Source organism: Ptychodera flava, chromosome 22 (assembly GCF_041260155.1).
Source record: "Ptychodera flava strain L36383 chromosome 22, AS_Pfla_20210202, whole genome shotgun sequence".
Classification (NCBI taxonomy): Eukaryota; Metazoa; Hemichordata; class Enteropneusta; family Ptychoderidae; genus Ptychodera; species Ptychodera flava.
In genome coordinates this window covers 13,593,755-13,618,711 of record NC_091949.1, presented here as the reverse complement: position 1 = coordinate 13,618,711, position 24,957 = coordinate 13,593,755, and the positions used below count along the sequence as shown (strand labels likewise).

General features: G+C 36.9%; 3 protein-coding genes across 12 annotated transcripts in view; 2 read left to right on the top strand and 1 right to left on the bottom strand.

Annotated features, from left to right (window-relative positions):
- Positions 1–1,522, top strand: part of LOC139122734 (heterogeneous nuclear ribonucleoprotein D-like) — a 95,900-nt gene extending 94,378 nt beyond the window's left edge. For 5 of the 9 annotated variants that reach the window (XR_011549528.1, XR_011549524.1, XR_011549526.1 and 2 more), the window contains exon 10: positions 207–1,522. The gene's annotated coding sequence lies outside the window, so the exon portion shown is untranslated. The remainder of the gene's footprint in view (positions 1–206) is intronic. The other 4 variants (XM_070688409.1, XM_070688407.1, XM_070688406.1 and 1 more) reach the window with 1 other exon arrangement.
- Positions 1,523–2,943: 1,421 nt separating this feature from the next.
- LOC139122736 (E3 ubiquitin-protein ligase RNF181-like) lies at positions 2,944–24,871 on the bottom strand. Of its 2 annotated transcripts, XM_070688412.1 has the most exons (7): positions 24,753–24,871; positions 24,278–24,356; positions 9,453–9,491; positions 7,275–7,366; positions 6,820–6,935; positions 4,271–4,345; positions 3,133–4,087 (listed from the first exon to the last, which is right to left on the bottom strand). In XM_070688412.1, coding segments are annotated over exons 2-7 (384 nt in total). In that variant the 5' UTR covers positions 24,280–24,356; positions 24,753–24,871; the 3' UTR covers positions 3,133–4,027. The 2 variants fall into 2 exon arrangements, with proteins under 2 accessions (XP_070544512.1, XP_070544513.1); XM_070688411.1 differs by lacking the exons at positions 24,278–24,356; positions 24,753–24,871 and adding an exon at positions 10,927–11,171 and having other exon boundaries at positions 2,944–4,087.
- LOC139122735 (biogenesis of lysosome-related organelles complex-1 subunit 2-like) lies at positions 11,156–19,970 on the top strand. Its single transcript, XM_070688410.1, has 5 exons — positions 11,156–11,306; positions 11,860–11,967; positions 13,732–13,851; positions 17,406–17,510; positions 17,800–19,970. The coding sequence occupies exons 1-5, from the start codon at positions 11,204–11,206 to the stop codon at positions 17,829–17,831; spliced, it is 468 nt and encodes a 155-aa protein (XP_070544511.1). The 5' UTR covers positions 11,156–11,203; the 3' UTR covers positions 17,832–19,970.
- Positions 24,872–24,957: the final 86 nt, after the last annotated feature.

The window sequence follows — 24,957 nt, the reverse complement described above, 5'->3', positions numbered from 1 at the left end:
TATTCAATAATTATATTGGCCAAAGACTAATACCCAAGGAATTGTAATTTGCATATAAAGGGCCTATAGCTTGGTTATTATTTATTCAGCTGGTGAACACTGTCTCTGTCCATTACTTTGGCCTGCACCATAGGGGGTGTTGTCATAGGGGAATACCACAACACATCTAATTTGTTTTTCTTTGTGTTTCTGTTTTGTTTCTTTAGGAACCTAGACAAATCACCAGAGTTTGGAGGCTATTGATGTTGTCATGCCAACCAGTCATATGTGCAGTCTTTGAATATCTACAGCTCATTATGTTGACAGGAGAGACTGAGATTCAACAATTTTCTTTCTATCACGTTGAACTCTATAATTTTGGGGTAGTTGACTTTTTACCCTTTTTTATTTTCTTTTGTTTTCTGTTCCTGTTAGCACAGAGACCTGGGTAAACTTGAAAACATCTTTATCATCATGCATTCAATCAGATCTACTTTATATCAGAGTTTTACAAAAGTACAAAAAAAGATAAAAAAAATAAGAGAAAAAAAGAATCTGTATTTACTTTGTCTATCAACTTTTTTTTGACATAGTCAGGTATATTTTTATGGAACTCGTATGCCTGCATGCTGATTCATCTCGGAGACAATGAACTTTGAACTTTTGTTGTGAAGAAAGAGACAAGACGGTGCAATTATGTTTGTATCTCAATTCCAATAGTATAAAAAAACAGAAGTAAAAATGAAGAAATATATATTTTTCCTACAAACTTGTTTTTAAGAGTGAAATAATAAAATTGCTTACATCTCTACTTCCTGTGGGGGAATCTGTGTGGGAGGTAAAACACAGAAAGGATGTTTCCACAAGCCAAGCAGAGGACGACAACGACAATCAGGACAAAAAAAACTGTCGTCAATATCATTTTTCGATTTACCACTCCTTTTCCCAACTCATTGTAATGTATTGATTTCTAGCGATAGATATAACAAACCACATAGAAGCTGCACAGCTATATATATATATATATATACATATTATATATATAAAAACTGAAGCATCCAAATTATTACCATATTTAGTACTTTAAAATGTTAAGTCATACAATCACAAAATGCTTGCTTATATTTCATCTGTTAAGTTTTTGATTTTGTTCCATGTTCATGCAGTTATTGTTCCTTCATGATCTTTTAATTAGGACTTTCCCCGGTAGTCGGTGTGTTATTTTCTTCAATCTAGAACATGCACTAACTTTTCATGATAATTTTACTGTAATTGCTAGATCTCATATGCATGTATTGGTATGTGCAAATATCTAATAATGTTTCAATGCATGATGGTAAAGTCTTATTATTGACCTTGTAGAAGTCAATAAGTGCCAATATTATCATATCTCAAGTGCAGTATTATTCATTATTACGTAGTGTTAGTTCTAAGGTGTTTTTTTGCTAGATAATTGCTGCCAATCAGTGTTTGCAGGCACTTAATAATTCATGTAAATAACTTTTCCCTTTTTGTCAAGAAATCACATCTCAGTCCCTGTAAACTGCTTTTCACTTTGTTGTCTTCTTTTATACTGATACTCCTCAGCACACACACACACATGTATCGTATGGAAATGACAAAACGGCCATCTTTTACTGACAATACTGAACACAGAGAATCCAGATGATTCCCCTCATCAGTTGGTGAACTGAAATCTGCCTTCCTGATTGGTTGTGATATAGCGCCCTCTATAGTTTCTTTTGACGTAACTATTGTTTTTATCAGGTAAATGTATTCCTGTATCAACTTCAAAATATTACTTTTTGCCCTGTGATGACAACAGTGTGTGGAATTAATCAGCTGGATTCTCTGTGATTGACATGCTGACTCTCTAAAGTCTGGTCACTATCTAGTAACGTAAGCCCTCAGTAACACAAACTGACTGCATTGTCTGCACTTTTATAAATGATCACTCTTATTGCACCAAGCTGACATTTTACAATGACGGCCGGTTTCTTTATTCTTGTTTTGGTGTTTATAAACTGACATCTTTGCAAAGGGTGCTTGATGTTTAAATTAGCATGATATAGCTTCCACTGTTAATTATCCGCATCATATCATGTACGGGAAGTTTTTTCAGAACATGGAAATTCACATGCGTAGTCTCTGCAACTGCATTGCTTTCACCTCTGCAAATCATTTTGCTTCCATTGTACAGTTTATTTTCATCATGATCAGGAAAATCAGTACTCTCTTCCCCACAAAAAATTACAGAAAGTTTTCTCTATCTTCCCCCACCCCCCTAAAAAAATTACATAGTTTACATTGCCATGAGCCGTAACTTTTAATGCATTTTCCAGTATATTATGTGAATACTTTTTTATCCAAGTCCAAAAATGGTGTCAAAATGCCTATTGAATGTTTGATTTCAGCCTGTCTGTGTGTGATGACATTGTTGTCAATTCAACTGAATTCTAATCCAAACTCAAATTTATTTGTCAGCAAGAGCATTGTATATAATGCACTGCATTTTTAAGACTTGCAAGTCTGCACACTTCAGAATCAAGAATATCAAATTTTATTGCAGAACAAAAATTCTGAGAAAATTATTAAAAGTTGCAGCCATTTTCCCTAGAGTGCGTGTTGATGATAATGAGTGAGCTGTATGTGGCAAATCCTTTGGTGAACTCCCTCCATAAACTCATGCAGAGACTAATCTTGTTGCTGACATACATATATGTCCATAATCAATACCCCTCCAACCATTCAATGACGATTCAGATCCCCACCCCACTTCTAAACTGGTGCTCTTCACTCTGGGGAAGATTTCAACTCCACCATACATGGGGATCAATCTGTAATATATTTATCAAATGGTCCACAATTCCAAATATTCCTTCACAAAAGGCAATAATCTCATACAAATTCATGGTGTTGTGAAACAACTTGAATCCTACACAAAATAAAAGGCTAAACTTTGAATTCAAACTATACCACATGTGGTAACACACACGGGTATATTATATGTATTGCATTATGTACTGCCACCATGTGATCTCTAGGCAGACTGAATCCATAGAACACTATGCTCCCCTTTTATTTTGGTAAAATGAGAAACCATATGGTACACGCTTGGAATGTTTCATCTGGTCAAACAGCAAAAGCAGCTCTATTCAGTATGAGTGTGTAAAGCGATATTTCAAAAATATATAGTTGTCAGAATATTTTCTTTCTGGATTAAACATGCCCAGGGGATGCTATCTATCCCAGAGACCCCTCCAGGTTCAAACAACTTTTCCTTGTCATGGTCTCCCCATACAAATATAAACTCTGTTCAAACAACTCTTCGCAAGTACATTGAGGATGATGTTGATTATCAGACTCCAAATTGGAATTGCCCAAAGACTGCCTACCACTGGATACTGCATTTCAACGTTTTGTTCATACGATTGAATCTCATGAAAATAAGCTAGCTGTGAAAACATTCCACATGAATAAATCAATTCAGGTAAATTTGTAAATGAACATGACAGAAGTATGGTTTGGTTGAAACTGCTCTTAATATCTGTGCTGCCACATATCCCAAAGCATGAAACGTACTTGAAAATTTACTATGAAAAAACACACACTGCTGGCTTGTCAACCATGCATTTTTGGTAAACTATAAGCCTACCTACCATTTGAGTTCTTTGGTCACATTTGTGCCTTGTTGAAGGAAAATTTCCAAAATTGCATTGAAGGAGCTGATACATTTAGAGAGAAGCTTATGACCACTTTTCATCAGACTGTAATAGAAAAACTTTGGGTACTCATATTTATACAAATTTTGATCAATTCAAAGAGTATTGCTTGAAAACTAAAATGATGTACACTTCAAGAAATACCATAAAAGATCTTGCTTTGTGTAGCATTTTAAATCACTGCAAGAAAAAATACACTGACCGATACAATAAAGGGATCATTTACAATTTCTATCCCTGTTACAAAACATATTACTAATTGTTCACAGTGGTGTTCCAATAACCACAAGTAGCTGCAGCCTTCCCTAACGTAAATTCGCTTCCTGCTATGAATACATTGAATCGTGCAAGGATCCAATCCTGGCTTCTTTCTCTTTTGCTTTTACCTAGAGAGGGAAGAACACAAAATGTTAATTGTACCTCTGAGGCAGTACAACACAAAGGGTATATACAGTACATATGAAAGTTACTTCAAATCTTTTGAACTTTTCTGAAACGGCAGCCGCTGAAACTCATTACAGCACTTTGCCTCTAGAGGGCGCTATCACTGACGCACATGTGGATCTTACCTTATCTCTCCTATATTCTTCATAGTCTGGGTCATCTGTTGGTAGTTCATATCTGCAAACTGGGCATGAATTTGTCTGCAAGTAGAAATAATTACACTGGTTACCTTTCACAATGCAAAGTTACAACACAAATCCATTTTGAATCGTATGGACTCAATGATACAGTTCCAATAGAGTAAATAAACATGGTGTTGGCCAATAGTCCTTTCACCAGCTCCATGATACATGTTGCACCTCAGTGGGTAACTTATGAAATTTTCGGCCTGTTGCTACCACAGACAACACATTCGATGCTGATCAAAACATATGGCACAAACTTTTGCAGGCGTTATTAATTACATTTCTGGACTATATGATACAGTAAGTATACAACAAAGAAGTCATGTTGTCTGGAGTGTTTTAAATGGTTGTATCAATGCATTATGGGATACAGTCAATTCCACTGACTTTCATATCAAAATTGTGAGAAAGCGCCTTAAGTTATTTTCCTGGATTTATCATGAAAGTTGCTGAAAATGTTTTCCAAAGACCATATGACCAAGCTAGGCAAGATGGCAAGATTTTTTCTTCATGACAGAGCGTGTAAAAAATTGCTGAGTCAGCAGTTGTTGTCAATACTTTCCATAAATTTTCATCAGGCAAATCATCATTGCTAGTGACTCACTTATGTTGTCATAATCAGTTCCCAATTTCTTTGAAGCCTGAAATTCTATCTCAAAATGAGCTGTGCAGAATCAGAGTAAGCTGTATTTCTGTGCATTAATCTTAAAACCTAAAACTGGATACTTCAATTTTCTCATCAGATTTCACATGCTCACTGCTACTTTTTATGGACAATTATTGAAGACAATGACAAAATTCTTTCAGTTGCATAGTCCACGTTAAACCTTGTGACATTTTCAAGCCTTTTATATCAAAGTGTTAGGTAATATGTATATGTTAATATGCACAGGTTCCCTGTCTATTTCACATACTACTGCTCCCTTTATTCAATACATGTGCAATAAAACGCCCCAGCATCAGGTATATCACTAGATTTTGATCAGTTGATGAAGTAAATGTAAGAGAGGTAGCAAGTGCATATATGGAATGAATTGGTCAAAATGTAGTGGTATACCAGTTGCTTAGGTAGTATTTTCAAATTCTGGAGTGGAACGTCCATGAGAGAGCTACCAAGTGTTCCAACTGTACAATATTGATGTAGCATTGCTATTTTCTCATCTTGACCAATCTGATTGTTGTATTTTTGGTATAATTACATATTATTCTCTATACTTTTCTTAATTCTGACTCTTTGTGACACGGTCATGACATCACTTTTATTTTCCTTTGTTGCACAAAGAAAAATGTTAGGGAATAACATACTTATCACCTGTACAGGCCAAGAATTCATCAAATTTTTGCAAAATAAAAGGAGTGTTCTTAAATGATTCCATGTTTGGAACTACTTGTGGAATAATATGAACATACCCTAGACAAGTTGTCAATCATTTCAAGTCCTTGGTCACAAAACAAGGAATGGCGCAACATGGTATGTATGGGGCAAATGCCAGACAATACCTTCTGCAAAGTTATACACACTTTCAAAGACAACATTGGACATGAGACTTTGACAAAGTCATGCTATTTTTCAAAATCAAAAATCACATGAATCTCAACTCTACAGATTCAGTCATGTCAGTCCAGCCAGATCCTCATTCCAATGCTTATGGAACCCATGGCCATGTATTGCAACCAGCTGCAAGTTAGTTGCTTCCAAACATTATATGCTAATTCTTTGGAATATATGAGCTTTAGACTCATGTGTTTTATTGTTCAGATTATTATTGTTGTATTCTATGAAAATCTTGATTTCACAATGACTTTGGAGGCTCAGTGTGCTGCCTGGATGAAGCACTTGATCCCTGTTGTTGTGGTGGAAAGTGTATGTTTACGGTATGAAAGTGCTCTCAATCTCATATGAACTCAGGCAGTTGGGTCTACATATATAAATGGTGATAAAACTGAAGACTTGAAATTTGCTAAGTGAATGTATTTTCTCAGATTGACATTGTGGTGACTATAACTGACTTTTACAAACTTTTTGTGTCAGAAATGACTCTCGAACGTAGGAGAAATACCGGCCACATGGTCATGTTGTTGTTTACATTGACAAGCACATCATCGAAGCAAAACAGTTCTGATGCAACAAAATTTATGATGCAGACTTGTCATTATGTAGAACAACCAGAGGATAAATCCCTTACTTACAGTATTTGTCAAGAGATGATAAACTTGGCTTGTACATGCATTGACAGTAGAGGGGTTCCCTCTACTGTCTAATAATGGTGCATGTGATAACATAATAATACTCAGGCATTTCACCAAATGAGAGGCTGAGACTCCCCACTGTCTTCCTGAATCTAGGAAGTTGATACAAGCCATGAATATGGAACTCAGTCTTTCATTGGAGAGTGAACACCAAAAACGGTAATTCAGCCTTCTGAAGCGTTGCATTGTCAAAAATGCATCTGCTCGCTAGAGGGCGCTCACTAAATCTCGATACTTACCTTCTTCAGCCATGGCAATATGCAGCCCGAATGAAACTGATGCTGGCATGGTAACTGTTTTGTTTGCTCACGGATGTCATATTCTAGTAAACAAACTGGGCATTTTTTGCCATCTCCTGTTGGAAAGGACAAAAACTACAATAAACAAAAAAACATTTCAAGAGACACTGATGATGAAGGGCTGGAAACATATGCTAAAGATATTAATTGAATGAATTCTGTCTGGTCTTTTAGTTTTCTCTAAAAATTATTTTCATAACAATTTTGTCAGAGTTTAATTTGATAGCCAATAATGTACCCATAGCGATAATTATACCAGAAGACAGTATGATGACAATGATTTTGATCAAAATTATGCTACGGTACTGATAAAATGACAACCTTGGTGTGAAAAAAAAATAAGTAACAATACGCCTTGGAATCAATAGACAGTGAGGTTCAAAGGTCATACTTACTAGCTTGATCAGCTGATATTGCTACTGTTGGTAAAGATTGAATTGCAGATACTGAGGCTGGTGGAGCCGACCTTTCACCTGGTAAAGATAATCTGTCAAACAAAACAAAGATGGTCCTTGTAGGATTTGTAATGTAGATGCAATCAATAAATCTCTGAGATATGCATAGATAAACACAGAGGAATTTAGATTCAAAGGACTTATTTTACAGCTTAGGACAAAATGTTTGAGATAGCAAAGTTGATAAGTCCCTATCAATATTACTTGCAATGTTCCTATCTCCCTAGGAAAAACAGAAATAAATTTACACTGGTGCTTGCTGAGGGCGTTACCTTGTACCTCTATCTCCCCCTACTTCCAACTAGGCAACACCATTCAACTCCGGGGAATTATCTGCAGTGATGTGTTCACAGGAATGTTACAAATAATACATCTACAATCGCTATGCAGGATGTAAATAAATGAACAACGCACAGGATCATTATTATAATCGTTTTAACTCTTTGAGCGCCAAAGTCAATTTTTGTCATCTTTATAAAATATACTCTGGTAAAATTTTTTCAGATTTTTGCCAAAATTTTGATATAAAACTGTAGCAAATAAAATTATGTCTATTTGGTCCAAAATTATCCAAAAACTTACAAAATTTTTTTTGCAAAAACTGGTAAAATCTTGTACTAAATTTTGCTGGGAAAAAATTGTAGCACTCAAGGGTTAATGAGCAAAAGTGCATTTGTATGCTGTGGTGAGAATGGTTTGGTCCACAGAGAAAGGGAAGTGTTGTGAGATGGAGGAAAGATAACACACATGGTCATTCCCATTGATTTTGTTGAAGAGGTTAACTTTGCCAGAGTGTTAGAGCCAAGAGTGTGTGTGGAAAGCCAGTAAAATATTTTCAACACAAAAAACCCAAACCATTGGACAAATATGAACTTAAAAATAAAAATAAAATTACACTGATTTTATTTTTTAATGGTATATCAACATTTGGATACTTAGTGTTTGGTCCTATGTGGTATTTTGTACAAATTCAAGATCTTCCCAATAATATGGAAATATATATAAAGGTTTATGTTTCTGTATGATGGATGTCTTTCTATGACCATCTAGAGTTTCTTCTGAAGAAACACTTTTGGGAGCAATACGATTGTTTATCATTTCTATTAATTTGCTGGGGATTCAAGCCCAACAGTGATTGAATGTTACTGTCAATTAACACTGACAGCCAATCTTTTGTCACATACTAGAAATCACAGCTCTGCTACAGTGAGAGTTTAATCAAACTAGTTTTTGTCATTGTTCATTGTTTGATTTACTGGCCTTTATACACAGTGAGGGTCAAATACAGGGTCCTTTGATATAACATCACCGTTTTAATAATCACACTTCATCATCAGAGAATAGAGGAAACAGTGAAGCATAGGACATCGAAACTAAATGTCAGGGAATGCAGAAATGATGAAATGTGGAAAAGAGAGTAAACATACTAGCACTGACTCTACGAGTTTCACCATTTCCTAATGGGGCTCTTTCAACTTCGATAACCCAAAATACTTACAATCATTTTGACCAGTCAAGGACTCATAGCGTCCTTTTTATATCAGTTTGGCTTTTAAGAAATCATGATTTTTCTTTGGATGTACTATTTAAGTGATTAGGACAGATCACTCTGTCATGTTTACATCTTGTGTTGTCTTGTCAGTCTTGTTGGGCGCAAGGAGTTATGGGGCCACTTTATGATAAAATTCATACTGGAAATTTGCTTGATCTAGCCATGAAATTGAATGAATGACAATGAATATTACATCTGAAGAATAAAGCCTGTCAGAGATAACTTACAGTAAGAGCTGACACGATCATGCATCGTTGCTTGCATCAACTATGAAGTTATGGAAACAGAGGTAATACAAGTAGGTCACTGGGAATTCTGATTGCTATGGTAACAGCATTTACCCTAATGGCATCAAGGGAAATTCATTTGGAAGATGTAGTAATTTCCATGGTTACAATGAATGTCAAATACTTCACAATAGACCGGAGCCCATGAAACATTATTGGGTACCTGGTAGGGGTAAAATGTATGAACTTGACATTCAAAAGGATCTTGAATGTTCTCCATTATAGGAACAAAGCTTTCAAACTCTATTTCTTTCTGAATGTCAAGGTCTGCAAACTTACTCTGTTATGTCAATCAGCAAACCTTCATTCAGTAACATCCTGTGAGGAAAAATGATGAAAACAAATTATTAAATATATCAAAAAAATAATTTGATTATTAAATAGATCAAAAAATGATTTGATCATGAAGGAGTATCTTTACACTGATCATACAATGATCATACACTGATCATAAACTATCCTAATAGCGTTGATCGCGATTTCTGGTTTGTTACTAAATATAGCTGCATGCGTGCGACTTTCGGACAAATATGCTGAAATTCTGACAAATTTTATCGTTGTATGCGCGCTGCTGTTGCAGCTTGTAGTCTCAGTCATCAATTCATACGAATAAGTGTGACGCTACATAGCCATTCCAACACTCGCAGGTTTTATTTTCGTTGTTTATGCGGAAAATGCGGACAAATGTTTATTTATGCATATTAATGAGAGAGAACAGTGTTGTCATTTGCAATCAGCGCTATTCCTTTTGTGGTGACACAAACACAACATCTGTTTGTTGGTTTTAATATCTGTGTGACAGTGTGCATCTTCTCTGAAGGAAATGAGCTGCGAAACTTTGCCATTGCATTGGTAATACCTCACTGGGTATGGTGAGTGACAAGGAGACAACCATCAACCGCATGACTTGTCATAGCTGAAGGGCAAAATAAGTAAACCACTCTGTCAAAGAAAAATGAGAACTTAAAAAATCTATTAAAGATTATATTAAGGTGAGGCATCTGGAGAAAAAAATATTGAATAACATATGCTATGTGAACTAATTGTCCAAAACAAAGGTGTCTGACCATAACCTTCATCATAATATTCCATATGGTTTTTGTAATTCCAAGGGATCCCAGTGTCGCATGGTCCTATGGTTTAATTTTCACAGTTAAATTTATTATGTAAAGGGAATCCAAATTAATTGGTGCGAATATTGAATGCAAGCTTACACATGTATGCAGGTTATTTTATGCAAATTAGATAATTGCAAATTGAGTAATTCTGTTGAGGACATTTCAAAACTTAGGATGGATCATGATGAGATAAGAATCTATGCAAACTGGTCTCAATATTTTATATGGGTGACCAAATGGAAAACTTTATGAACTTTTGAAATTAAAGTATACATGTGTTAATATCAGGAAATATGCATATCAGTACGGGAAACGCAACAAAACATTAAAACAACATTAAAAACAGACAAATACACCTAAAAGGTCCTACAGACAAAAATAATGGCAGGGCTTATCGCTTGGCAAATGATATCTGCCAAGATTCTCAGAACCAATGTGATGTTCATGATGTTAACGACCACTACAAACACAAAGTTTCGCATCGCACAACATGCAAATTACAATAGAATGCCTATATAACACGGTGTCTGGATTGTATTCCAAAGTAAAAAGAGAAATAGCTTTAAACTCTAAGTTCTGGACGTCTGACGTCCCTTATAAATGGTACAGCACTCTTGCTGTGCCTCCATAGTTACCTTGCTAACTCAAGGAGGTCAGTTTGTCTGTGGGGTCCTCCACCATCGTCTTGACAATCATGTTCGTCGAAATATGAAGCCATTGTTGAGATCAAATGACCACGAAATTCAGGTGGAAACTAGGTTGGAGACCAATATTGGTGCGTAACACGAGACAAGATCAAATATGAGGTCGAAACAGGAATAGTGACAGGGAGAAGCTTTTACATGATGACTCCGCACAAAAACCCAAAACAAAATACGGCCACTTCCGCTTCCGGGTTAGCAGAATTTCAAGATGGCTGATGTAGCAGTTGATACCCCGCCTCCCTCTGCAGAAAATGCAGAAAATAAAGGACTGGAGAAGAAAGAAGACGAAAGTAAAGTCCCCAAGAATACAGGTGAATTTTTATGCATTTAAAATGTCGTTTTGATTGGGTACTGATGAAAAGCTATGGAAAAGCTGCAGTACTACCTTGAGGTTTTGCCTGGGTATGTGGGTCGGACCATTGGAGGTAGAAGTCCTTCTACCTCCAGAGTCGGACGTCTGCATGGTTTTGCCGTCCGATGCGATCCACATACTCAGGCAAAAACCTCGAGCTATGTAGTACTGAAGCTCCACTGCAGGGCGCTCAAAGGCGGTTCTGCGGCGGCCAATCTAAAACTTATATTTTTGAAATTACGAAGAGAAGTTTTGATAATGCAGTTTTGATAATATGTCCATGGTTTTCCGCATTGCTTTTTTGAAAATTGTAGAAATATCTGCCCTCAACTTGGTGTTTTAAAATCTCCTCCCACACCCACAATCACCAAAGGTTCTAACGAAGTCTCTTGTGATTCTGTAATTTTTAACAGTCTCAGATCCTGGCCAAATCGCAGTCCCTCCAACTACCCGTGGTTGGAGGGACAGTAGCTCAATCACAACTCTGTATAAAATCATCCATATCTTTACAGAAGGTGAGAAGAAGTCTGCTCCAGCAGATGCCAGTAAACCAGATGCCAACAAGTTGTGTCAAGACATGTTTATGAAATTAGAGGAATATCTTAAAGGAGACTTAGCAGGTAACTTAGGAATAGTCAATTTGTCATATTTTTAAGAAGCAGAAGCAATAACTTTTGATGATTTTTTCACTATTTTTGTTTGTATATCAATTGCAATTCTTGTTCTACTTCCCAAATCATGTTGAAAAAACCCACTACTTAGTTTGTCAGAATAACGTCTATACATTTAAAATGCAAGTTGTTATTGTTTACATTTGAATTCTTGTCACCACTAGAATTCACTTGTCAACAATAGCAGTGCAGTCTACACAGGTGCAGGGTGAGTTGACAATCAGAACACTGCGTATAGATCTCAGCATGCTTGGGAAGTAGAGCAAGCTACTGAAGTTGGCATTAAAAAACGAAAATAATGAAAAAAGTCATCAAAAGTTACAACCACTGGCCCTTTAACCCTTTCACCACCATGGTTTTACCCAAACCCATTGTTATCAATGGTGATCTTGGACCTGTTTACAGGGAACTGGGGTGAACAGGTTAAAGTCCTGCAGTCAACCCTTCGTCCAACCCTAAAGTATACTGTAAGCACAGTCTCTTGGTGGGCTATTCAGCTCTGGGACTATTCGCCCCATAGACGAGTGTACAGAAGCGAGAAACAACCCAAGTCTGGAAACAGAATGGCTATAAAAATCACGCCATGTCACATTCCGTGTCCGATTTCACTATGAAAATTAGCAAGTTCATCTATCATGCAACCGTCGATCATTCCCTATCATTCTAAAATTTCATACCTGATACTTTATCTGATTCAAAAACGCTTGTTTCGTGTGATTTTCGGCCGAATTCGACGGACACCTCGCCAAAACCTGGGGGTCAGCAACATTCCCTTCACCTCTTGGGTACCTCCACTTTACTGACGTTGGCGCCGCCTACCCATGAGGGATGACAGGAATGTTGCTCACGCTTATGTTTTGGCCAGGTGTCTCTCGAACTCGGCTGAAAATCACAGGAAATGAGCATTTTGTAAGCAGATGAAGTATCAGGTATGAATTTTCGTGTGATTTTCGGCTGAGTTCAGAAGACACGCCGCCAAAACATAAGGCATGAACAACCTTCCAGTCACCCCTCATGGGTATGCAGCGCTAACGTCAGTAAAGTGGAGGTGCCCAACGTCCACTGTGAGGTGACCTGAATGTTGCTCACGCTTATGTTTTAGCTACGTGTCCGTCGAATTCGGCCGAAAATCACACAAAACGAGCGTTTGTGAAGCAAATCAAGTACCAGGTATGAATTTTGAGAATGATAGGGAACAGTCGACGGTTACATGATAGATTAACTTGCTACTTTTCACGGTAAAATCGAACGTCGAAGATGACATGGTGGCATAATCCCTATAGGAAATAGGCATTTGGTTTCCTGACTTGGGTTGTTTCTCGCTTCTGTACACTCGTCTATGGGGCGAATAGTCCCAGAGCTGAATAGCCCACCAAGAGACTGTGCTGTAAGTTTGTCATATTTTTCTGACAAGCCTGCCAACTTGCTCAGAAATTTCATCTCCTTGTATGTTTTTCATACATCTACCTTCATCTGTTTTTACATCGTTTTAACCCCCCCCCCCCCCCCCCCCCCCCCCCCCCCCCCCCCACACCAATCAAATTGTATGTTTGGTATGGTAAAGCAAAAGAATGTTCATGTTTTATGCCATCAGACTCGGAAAGGCTGGATATCAGTTTCAACTATCATGCACATTTGACATATATCATTCTTGATTTGCTACGGGGAACCTAAAATATTTTTCTGATGGTCAAATTTGTCTTGTCACCATAGCAACAGCAGAAGACTACAAACTGCTTGAGAAGATGAACAGACTGACAATTCACAAGTACAGTGAAATGAAACAGATGACATCCAGTATAGCTACTTCCATGCAAACACTCAATGAAAAATGTAAGTATATGCCCCTTTACCACAGTGGTTTGGCCCAAACCCATTGTTATCAATGGTGAGTGCGGACCCATTTACTGTGAATTGGGGTGAACAGGTTGAAGCAGTGGCAGCTGTAACTTTTTTGATGGTTTTCACCATTTTTGTCCAGTGTGTCATGTATGTTTTCTTAGTTTTATTCATTGAGCCATTGTCAAAACACTCAATGTTTGAAAGTGTTAGGTTATTGTCGATGTTGGAGTGTCTGCAGGGACATGATTTCAGTTGTCAACAATGACAATCTTACTTCCTCATGTACAGTCTATATCAACAAGCTGAATACTCAGTATTTCATCAAGCTTTAGGGAGAAGACAAAAGTAAGACTACAGTTGCTATGTGGAACAAAAGCTGTGACAAAACTGTCAAAAGATACTGTCACTGGGGCTTTCAAAATGGTTTGTTGGTCACTTAAAACATGAACCTTTGACTATTTTATAAAATTTTCTCATGCTAAATAAAATGACTTGCCTAAGTCTTGTAATAATTATATTAGTACCTATATCAGTAGATACAGAAGAAGAAAGAAAGCTGTCAATGTGTTCCACCCAACCCTTTCACCACAGTGGTTCAGTCCAATCCCATTGTTTTCTGTGGTGAAGTTGGACTCTACAAAGGAAAACAGGGGTGAAAGGTTTCATTTAAAAAGTGACATCATTCAATTATTGGTCTCGTTATGTGAAATCCATTATTCTATTGGATATGTTGAATTTTCTATAACAAGTTACATATAACTTAAGTCTCAAAGCTAGTCTTTTTGTTCAGATGGCTCCATGTACTTTATTTGTAACAGAGCTACAACATACACATTCAATTTCAAGTTCAAGTCAAATACTTTCTATATGGAAACCCTTAATGATAAAAACATCTTGTTCTGATGATTGATTGGCCAGTACAAATCTCAGAGGTGGATGACACATAATTTGACAACTGTTATATCTCAGATATGGTTTAGAATGTGTAAAATCTACGGATGGTTAAAAAAAATTGTTTTAAAATTCATCATCACCAACAAAGCCTACAAATTAACCCAGAAATAAAGAAAAATAGTGGGTTGATATTGACATCTTTTGAAGCCATACATGGGTCATCGTAATTATCTCTTTCCCAGGTGATAGAGCAGGGCTTGGAAATCAGTAGTACTTTAAAGACTTCACACACAGGCTGCCTACTGAAGTACTACATCTTTGCTATTCAAATATAGTATTTTAAATTAGGGCTTAAAATTAATTTTTACATGGTAGTCCATACAGACCACCAAAATATCTACTTATGCAAATTAAGGGAATATTTTATCACAATCTGTGAACAATGACAGGTCAGTTGCTGTCATTGTGACTGTTAGTGAAAACAACTCAGTGTGTGGCCAATATGAGGTTGCACTATGTCTTTGTCACCCAATCCTTTGAGCTTTGTTTTTCTCACCACCTTGTGCTTTATGGTGATTGCACTGACCAGTGTATCATCTTTCAATGACAGTGTTTTATCAGATGCCTTCACCCTATCAGCTTTGATGACTTGGCTAAGACAAATACTTCAACCAGCAGTTCCATCCCTGTTTCACATTTCACTTACCTTTGAAAATTGAAATGGCTCATACTGTGAGTGTCAAAAATTGCCTGGCCTTGGTACTTTGTCAAGTAAAAATACAACTTTTCCATGTGACTTTCGTTAGAAACTGAGTGAATAGAGACACATGTTGAACTTGATGGTTCATTAGCATAATTTGTGAAGATATGCCAGTTGAATCTCATCAGCATATCCATCTGTGATGCCAACAGTGATGCAAAACATCCTAGGTTCATTTGCATAATTTGAAAGGGCATGTTTGCATTGAATCTTGTATCCTTTCAGGATGTTCTAACAGTGAAGTAAAAGGTTATATATGGCATATGATATATATTATGTATTTTCACTGTATGGGTAATATGTTTTAACAGGTGGATGTTAATTTCAACCGTTAATTTCAAGTCCAGATATCTAATGTTGATGTATCATGTAGTGTGCAATTCTCCATTCTGTTCTCGTGAAAAGTTGAATTTTGTTCAGGAACAGAATTATTGAATATTTAGAGGTTATTACCCAATATCGCCTGTTCCTGTGTCGTATCAGCATGAGTGTCATTTGTGCTGCGTCAGACACGAGACGAAGTCGAGTGTCTGACGCAGCACAAATGACACTCATGCTGATACGACACAAGGAACAGGCGATATTGGGTAATAACCGATTTATCATATACCCATGCCCATAATTTTAGGGAATTTTTACTAATAGAACGAAAAACCTTTAATTTTGAGGCTTTACTTTATTACGCCTTGCGCATAAATATCAGAATGTTTATGTGAACAGGCTTCATTCATAAAGTATACGACGAAGATGTCAACCTCACGCGCGACATCGTCCATGTCTCAATGAAACCCAAGAAGAAAGACACCGGGAGACAGAAATCGTCATACAGAAGGAACATTTTAAGGTGCAATATGCTATTACAACGGTAACCGATCAAAAACTGCTCAGCTTTAAATCTATCCTGATTTCGATCGTCGTACGGCACGGAGCTCGCGCAGAGGGGGGACGCCATTTTGTTAGTTTACCTTTAGAGTTGCCATGTCAACAGTCGTCGCGCGCGCGACATCGCTGTCACGCCACGCGCTCACTACCTGTTCGGTGGAGACCGTGCACAGTGCCGGTGCCGTGCGAACGGCAGAATGTTTGCTAGAACTTGACCAAAAAATACCATGGGAAAACATTTCAAGACTCAACGTGATATTTCCGTATTTTGCAACCAGAAATACCCGTGTTCCTCGAAGCCCTTCAAGTTTTAACGTCGGCGACATCGCTTCGCAGGCGGGGAGCGGCAGCCATTTTGTTGTTTACGTTGTTTACCAACAAACTGCTAATGTAGTTCGGGAAAACTCTAAAACTGATGACGTTTATCGTGCATATCTCGACGTTTAACGTGAAATATCACGGCTGATATTTTACATTGAACGTCACTAGGATGTAGCAATATGGGCATGGGTATATGATAATATATTATAGCTTTGTCAATACCAGGGAATTTTCTGCTGTTGTCCCTCTAGAGTATTACTGATAATGTATCTGGTTATCCAGTATTGTGGCTCAGATGTTTTCTACAACTACAAATTCCGTCATTGCTCACACTGTAAAATAATAGCAATAATGAACCCCCTACTGTCCCGTAATGGATTCAAGCAAACTTTGCACTCCATAATGTACTTGGCTTCATTTGGTACATTATGTCATGCAAAGTTTGCTTTCGTCCATTGTGGGCCAGGAGGGGGTACATTATTGCTTGAGTGAAACTGAGTCTGAGAAATGTAGATGTAGAGTCCCAGAGTTTATGATTCCTTCAAACAAATGAAAAAAGGAATGGAATAGTCATTATTGTCACACCATCAAGCTGTAGTACGGTCACTCAATCTGTATTGGAAGGCATCATTGCTGTTAGAACCTGTTTCTTAACTGTGTTGTTTTGGTCTCCTGTCTTGTCCAACAGATAAAAGTCTACAACCATATTTGGATCAAATAGACCAAGTTGAAGAAAGTGTTGCAAATTTAGAACAGGCAGCATACAGACTAGATGCCTACTCTAAGAGACTTGGTGAGTACAAGGAGACAAATGCTGCCATCTTACAACAAGCTGTTGATATCTTTTGTTTTTGACTATGTTTAACTAGAATTGGGCAATTGGAAAGGCTAAATTTGTGTTACAGTCATCAATCTTAGCATCCTTCCCAGATAGTATCCAATTGAGGAATTACCAAGAATGTGAATCAGATAATGACATCACAACACCTTAACTTTCACACGTTGTATGCATAGAACACTTAGTTAAAGAGAATGAAATACAAAATTTTTATGTCTATATTTATGTCTTGTTTCCTCACCAGAAACTAAATTTAAACAGTTGGAGAAGAGGTAAAAATGGATGCAGTTTACCCTTAGATTGGATAACTTTATGCTACATATAGCTTGCTTGCTAAAATGCTGACTATTTGAGTGATAGGAGGCGGTGCGTCATCTTCATGAGAGATGTAACAGCACTGGGACAGACACTACACCAACAGATGTATCGCACAGAGTAAGAAACAAAAGAATATTTTACAGCAGACATGGCTGATGGATACAAGCATCTGCTAACGTGCAATGTATCTGTGTATTACAGAGTAATTTCTCGTACTTTGACACTTGATGTGTCAAGTAGTATGCCATCGTATCTGTCGTAAATTGTGTATTCAACTATGTAACTGGTCATTTTAGAATTGCTGTATTTGTTGCTGTTTCATAAGGTAGTATGCGCCTCAAAAGTGAAAGACTTACACTTTTACCCAAATTTTCCTCAAGGAAACATTAAAACCATTCCCTTTTGAAATCAAGGATAAAAATCAGGGGTCACCGTGCAAAAGTTTGTACTAGGGCAAATTACCAAATATGTACCAACATTGAAATTCAAAATGGCTGCCATCCTGTGTTAGCTCAATGGGGAAAAGAAAATTCTCAATTTTCACAAAAATATGCCAGTGAAAACTTTATTTACTCTGTGAACGTCAAAATTAGCCCTCACAAGTGGTAGACTGAAAAATGTATTGTAAAAAGTTTGAGTCTGAATACCTGAGGCGCATTCTACCTTACAGCATGTATTTGGAGAATGTAAATTTTTCAGACAATTTTGTAAATATTATAAATACTAAATGATCACAACTCTTGAAATATGAAACATATTTCAAAACATTTTTCACAGGGGCAGTGTTCTTTTCAGCTTTATCGTAAAACAAGTTGATTGACTAAACACTACTCATGTAAGAGAACAAAAAAACAACACAACATAAAAAGTCAATGTCAACAAGTGTTAGTGTGAAAACCTGAACTTTAGGACTATCACTTTGTTGTAATGCTTTCTTTTCCTTTCCCGTGTTTTTGTCAGCTTGTCTACTTCAACCAAAAGTGAAATTTCAGTACTCTACCAAAATAAGGATACAATATTTTACACCCCAAAGTTAAAATGTGGACAAAATAATCATTAAAATTTTGTGATAAATGTGTATGGACTGAGTCAATGCTGTATTGAGTGCAGTTTCAATTTTCAAAACAAAATGCTTTATGTCCAATGTAGGGCAAGGTAAAGCAATATAAATATTCACTGTTTACATGGTTTACACGGTCTCTATGTTATCACTTTCTGTGGAAAATTGAAACAATGCTTTATTTTAGGTATCGATTCCAAGTAAATTATATATTTTCCAGTCAGTGTTTCGAAAGTGAAAGTGATACACAGCAAATATCATGTCTATGTTTAGAATGCTGAGTCACATTGCATCACCCGACTAGTACTGTTTATTTCTCAGAATGTCTAAAGTACTGAACAAGACATCCTTTGATACTGTTCATACTTCAGATACCACATTGTGTCTGTTTTTTAGAAAGTGGTGTCCCATTAAAGTTAAAAATCACGTCATGTCAGGATTTACAGTAGAGACAAAATTCAGTGTTTTTGTGACGATATCTTGCACAGAACAGGAGCTGCCACTACCATGACACAGTATCACTGACTTTTCATGGATGGGTTGTGGCCAAATTCAATGTGAAGTTTCAAATTGTGGAATTACACAAACACAAGCCAGCAAAGCTGCAATATTTGACCATAGCTGTAGATGGAAAAACAAGCTAGCTGTTCAGTTTAATTAGTTAAACAGATCTGGACAATATAATCTGTAATTCCCATCTCTATTCCACAAACTATAGTAAGTTGTCAAATTCTACTTTTGTTTTCATTGATTTATAATACCAACAATTGCTGATGAAATATTTTAGAAGTTATAAAAATCCACACCACTGCCCAAATCTTCCAGCCATGAAAAATCATAGAGCTTCATAGCAGATTGTTTTGAATTTCCATACCTCGATTTTTATCAAGGTAAAAAATGACACTCTCTGATAAAAATGGGGCAAATATTTCTTTTATTTTGGTCAGTGTATTGGATATAGTTCCATTTTCAGAGAGTTATGTCTACTGAGAGTTAACTTCAATATGCAGAATGTCAATAAATGAAATAAAAAGAAATATTTGTGATGTGTCTTTTTCTGGTCTATGAAGTGGGTGTTGCACAAATAGAAACTTCTCAAGTAGCCATAATGTTTAATAGGTAACTATGCTCAGCCAGGACTTTCACTCACTGCGTTTTAAATGTGTCAATACTTCCTGGCTTGACTGGCATGATTGCCACCGACTAATGCTGGACCTCCAGAATGTAAAAATCAGTAGACAATCAAAATGTAACATCCAAAATGTCATTATGGATTTTGCGAGAGACACACAAGTGAAAGTTCAAATATAAGCCATTGGTAGTAAAATTACACTTTCAAAAGATGTTAAAAACAGACAATAGCAATTTAATAACTTAACCCCTTCATATTGACTAAAATATTGCCAAAGTACGAGATAGGAGGAAGAATTTTTTAAGCAAATACCACAGATCTCAAATTGCAAAATTCACTGCTACTTCTCAAATTGTGTTCAGGCTTTCAGGGAGTATAAAAAGAAGATACTATTTGCTTTTTCTTTTCATATGAAAAGAATACACAGTGTTAGGCCTTTTGAAAGCACAATATAATTTTCCGATCAAACGTTTTGCTGGTTGACTCCAATTTCATGTTCTGTTTTGGCTTCCTGCTATCCAGATACTTTGACTCAACTGTCAAAGAAATGATTGGGCATCATATTCCTTCTGCAAATACACTGCTCCATGACAGGTTATATACATTGTATTCATAGTGCTTCAAATTACATCCCCATAATCACAGCAATATTCTTATCGCGCAATAACACATCTTTTTTCAGGACAAAATATTAACTGCCAGAAAGGCTAAATCTTTCTGTAAAATTTTCACTTTCAATATATACAGCAGTTTTAGGATATTGAGTCATATTTTGTTCGGTAAACATACTTCACACCAAGTTAAAAGTGCCTTTGAAGGGGACGACTCAATCCTTAAACGCTGAGGGCGCTTGTCAACTACACAGCTTAATATGAATATTCTCTTTACGAATTGCCTTAAGATCTGGAATACTAGAAATCTGTGGTTTAAAGGCAGGGCAATAGTAGCTAATATGCTGGCTGCATTAAAATTATGGTACCTGGCATCATTTGATCACGTACCTAAGGAAATTATTAATGAAGCAAATAGTAAATTATGGAATTTTATTGGGAGAGGCAAACGAGAAGTTATAAAAAGGGGTATTTTCATTCAAAGATAGGATGACTGTGGCAAAAAAGTTGTCGACATTGAAGAAAAAATTAATGCACTCCAATTAAAGTGGCTTATGAAACTATTTGAGAAAAATCGAGATAAAGGGACCCCTAAATGGGCCAGCTTATCAAAATATTTCATGGCCAGTTATGACAATAAACTTAATAGTGATTATCACTACCTCCATCTCAATTTCAAAGTCAACAACAAACGAACCCCAATGGTGTATGGGGATATGTTAAATACCTGGAAGTCACTTAGACTTACAAGAGTGAATCTGCCAACATCAAAACAGAATCTTCTTAAAGAAGTTCTGTGGTATAACGACAATATTAAGAATGAAGGAAGTGTCCTCTTTTATGAAAAATGGTCAAAGAGTGGAATTTTAAGGCTTAGGGACATCTGGAATGATGACAGAAATGACTGGCTTCAACAATGGGAAATAATTGCAAAAATTAGAGGAGGTACAAATAGACTTGTGCAAGAGAAAATCAAGACAGAGTATGAAACACTCCTCAATGCTATTCCAGATTAATGGAAACAAATCATCTCTTCAAACATCCAAAATGAAGAAAACTATGATATTTTAGACTTAGAGACTTATGGTCTTACAAAAAGTGATGTCAAAACCAAGTCACTTTATTGGAAATTAGTTGATAAGAAATGGCATGCAGTCAGAGGTCAGATTGGTCTAAAATGGGCTGAGAATCTAAGTCTCACTGACAGTTACAAAGCTACTCTATTCAGCCGTCTTAATTCAACAGGAATTGTCAGCAATTCAGTAAATGATTTAAATTGGAAGATTTTCCATCGAGGCCTAGTCACAGGAAGCTTGGCCAAAACTTTCAATTTGAGTGATGGGAAATGCCATATTTGTGGCCAAGAAGAAACACTGGAACACATCTTATTTGAGTGTAAATATGTTAAAGAAATCTGTCAGAGATGTATTTCTTTCTTTGTCAGAAAACACAACTTTGATAATAATACCAATATCAAAAGATTAGCAATTGTAGGAATCGAAAATGATAATAATGCAACATCTGACATTATTTACTGTATTACTTCCTTTGTAAAATATACAGTTTGAAATATTCGAAATTCGGTTACTTTTGATGGGATTAATAGAATCTCACACCCCCAAGGACCTGGGATCAGATTTCTCACACGAGTTGGGGATATTTTGTCTCACACGAGCCGCAGGCGAGTGTGAGACAAAATATCCCCAACGAGTGTGAGAAATCTGATCCCAGGTCCTTGGTGTGTGAGATTCTTTTTCTCACATGACCACAAAATGCGTTAAATTCATATTGGACACGTACAATATTATCAAAACTCGTGACAACTCTGTCGTCTGGCACTGTACTTTGACCTGCTTACTTTGTAGTTCTGGTCCGTCTGTTACTCGTCGTGCCATTGGATAACATTTTGCGCGTGGAACAAAATAGACTGTTTATCATCCAATCAGAGCTCGTGTAATATTTACTGCAGAGTGTGGGACGGTTTCTGAGAGTGTGGGATCGATTTATCCCACACTGTCGATCCCGCACTCCCAGCGGCCAGGAATGTGAGAATAAAGTTTCCCTTCAATCCTATGTCATGCAATTGAAATGTCATCTCTCCTCATGGATGAATACATTGTATTTCACTTATAAGATTATGAACAAAACTGAGGATTTTATCACAAAGTTTTCAAGCCTTGTAAGACTTGAAGGAGAAGAATGCATCCTGAATGCATTCATATGATGATCTTTGTAATTAAGGGACCGTTCAGTTTTTACAGCTGGGGGGGGGGGGGGGTCATCGTAATTTTGGAATCCGCAAAGGGGGGTCATCGCTTTTTCACTGGTAGGAGGGGGGGGGGGGTCACCACATTTTCAAAAACATAATACCAACAATAAAGTTCACTTTATGCCATGGCCATGATCGACCCTCTTTACCGGCGGGCTGCCTTCAGCGGCCCACTACAATAAATATAGGCCTACATTATGTATTACCCCTGACCCTCTTAACGGGCAGACACCTTTGGCGGCCCACTCCAATTAGGTTTACTTCATGCAATGGCCATGATTGACCCTCTTTACCGGCGGGCCGCTCGGCGGCCCACTACAATAAATTGACTTTATGTAATACCCCAAGGCAATCTTACCATAAAATTCCAAATTGAAGCCGCGACTTGCATTAGAAACATTTTTGAGGGACCCCTGGGATCACGCACTGAATAATGGTAATGGCCGCGCGCCTACAGCGGCCCTGTCCAGTAAAGTCTATTTTATGCAATAGCCATGATCGACCCTCTTTACCGGCGTGCCACCTTTGGTGGCCCACTAGAATAAAGTTGACTTTACGTAATGGCCCATGACCCTCTTAACCGGAGGGTTGCCTTTGGCGAACCACTTCAATAAAGTTTACTTTATACAATGTCCATGGACATGAGTTGTCTATGGAAATGAAGTTAAAAATTGCCTTACACTGAGTCGTCCTAATTAACAGACGTTTCAATGGATGTGGCTGAGAAGTTTGTGCACTGGCATCTCTGCTACATGAATAAAGTGTGCTGCGTACCTGAGTTCAAATCCAAACCATGCGGGTAAATTTGACATATGGTTTTTGGTTATTTTTCAGGGGGGGTCATCAATTTTTTTCGTCTGACAAAGGGGGGGGGGTCATCTTTTTTTCACAAAAAATGCAGGGGGGGTCTATATTTTTTTGAACACCGGCAACAAGATTTGGCCCCCCCCCCCCCGGCCGTAAAAACTGAACACTCCCTAAGCAGCTGATTATTTATTTGTTTGGTTTTTTTTCAAACAAGACGCATTGTAATATTAATGCATTCACAGTTATGTAGATTTGTTTTATCTGTGACTATGTTGAAATAAATTTATCCTTTTCAAAAAAAAAATGAATATTCTCTTCATGATATCCGAGTCACTTGCACTTGCAGCCATTTTAAAGTCACTTGATAATAAAAAAGAGAAAATGGTTATTAAGGGCTAACCATAGACCCTCAAGGGTCTATGTTTTTCTCAAGGGTCTATGGGCTAACAAACCAGATGTGCTCTACTAAAAATGAATTATTTTTAGTGAGTTGCTTTCCTTGAAAATGAGATATTTGATGCTTACATATTTTAGCAATTCTCAGTGGTCATCTGAAGTCCCACTAGCCATTCAGTCAATATGTTACGTTACTTCTCAAGGGTTACTATAAAAAATTGGACAACATTAATTCTATCAGTACTTTTCACCAATGTTCTGATATAATTGCATGTAATGACAAAAAAATGAACTTGCCAGAAAGGCTAAATCTTTCTGTAAAATTTTCATTTTCAATAAAAATTAAGATAGGCTAAATCTTTCTGTAAATATTCACTTTCAATAAAAATAAATTTACGAAAATCTTCCGGATATGAGAGTTTTGAAAGATATTGAAAGGGAGCAGTGAAAGCTCAGAATTTTTTCAAAATGACTTAAAAAAGTGAGTTGGTAGTTTTCAACAATGATACTCATATTGCAGACAAAACTGAAATTTATACAAAGGGCAAACCAAAATGATAACTATAGGTATATACATACATTCTGTACCTCAGATCTGACATACCTCAAAATTCCGAATCTATTACAGTTAGATATTTGGCTGGTACGAAAATTGACGCCGAGTACTAGTAGTTCGCGTTTAGTTTTTAACATGTCAGATTTGTAGCTCACCTTCACCATATTTTCAACAATTACCAGTTGACCTGATTAATTCGACCTTCTTTACGTTTCCTTGGGGAGCAAATATCCAATCAGATATTTTGTTTTAT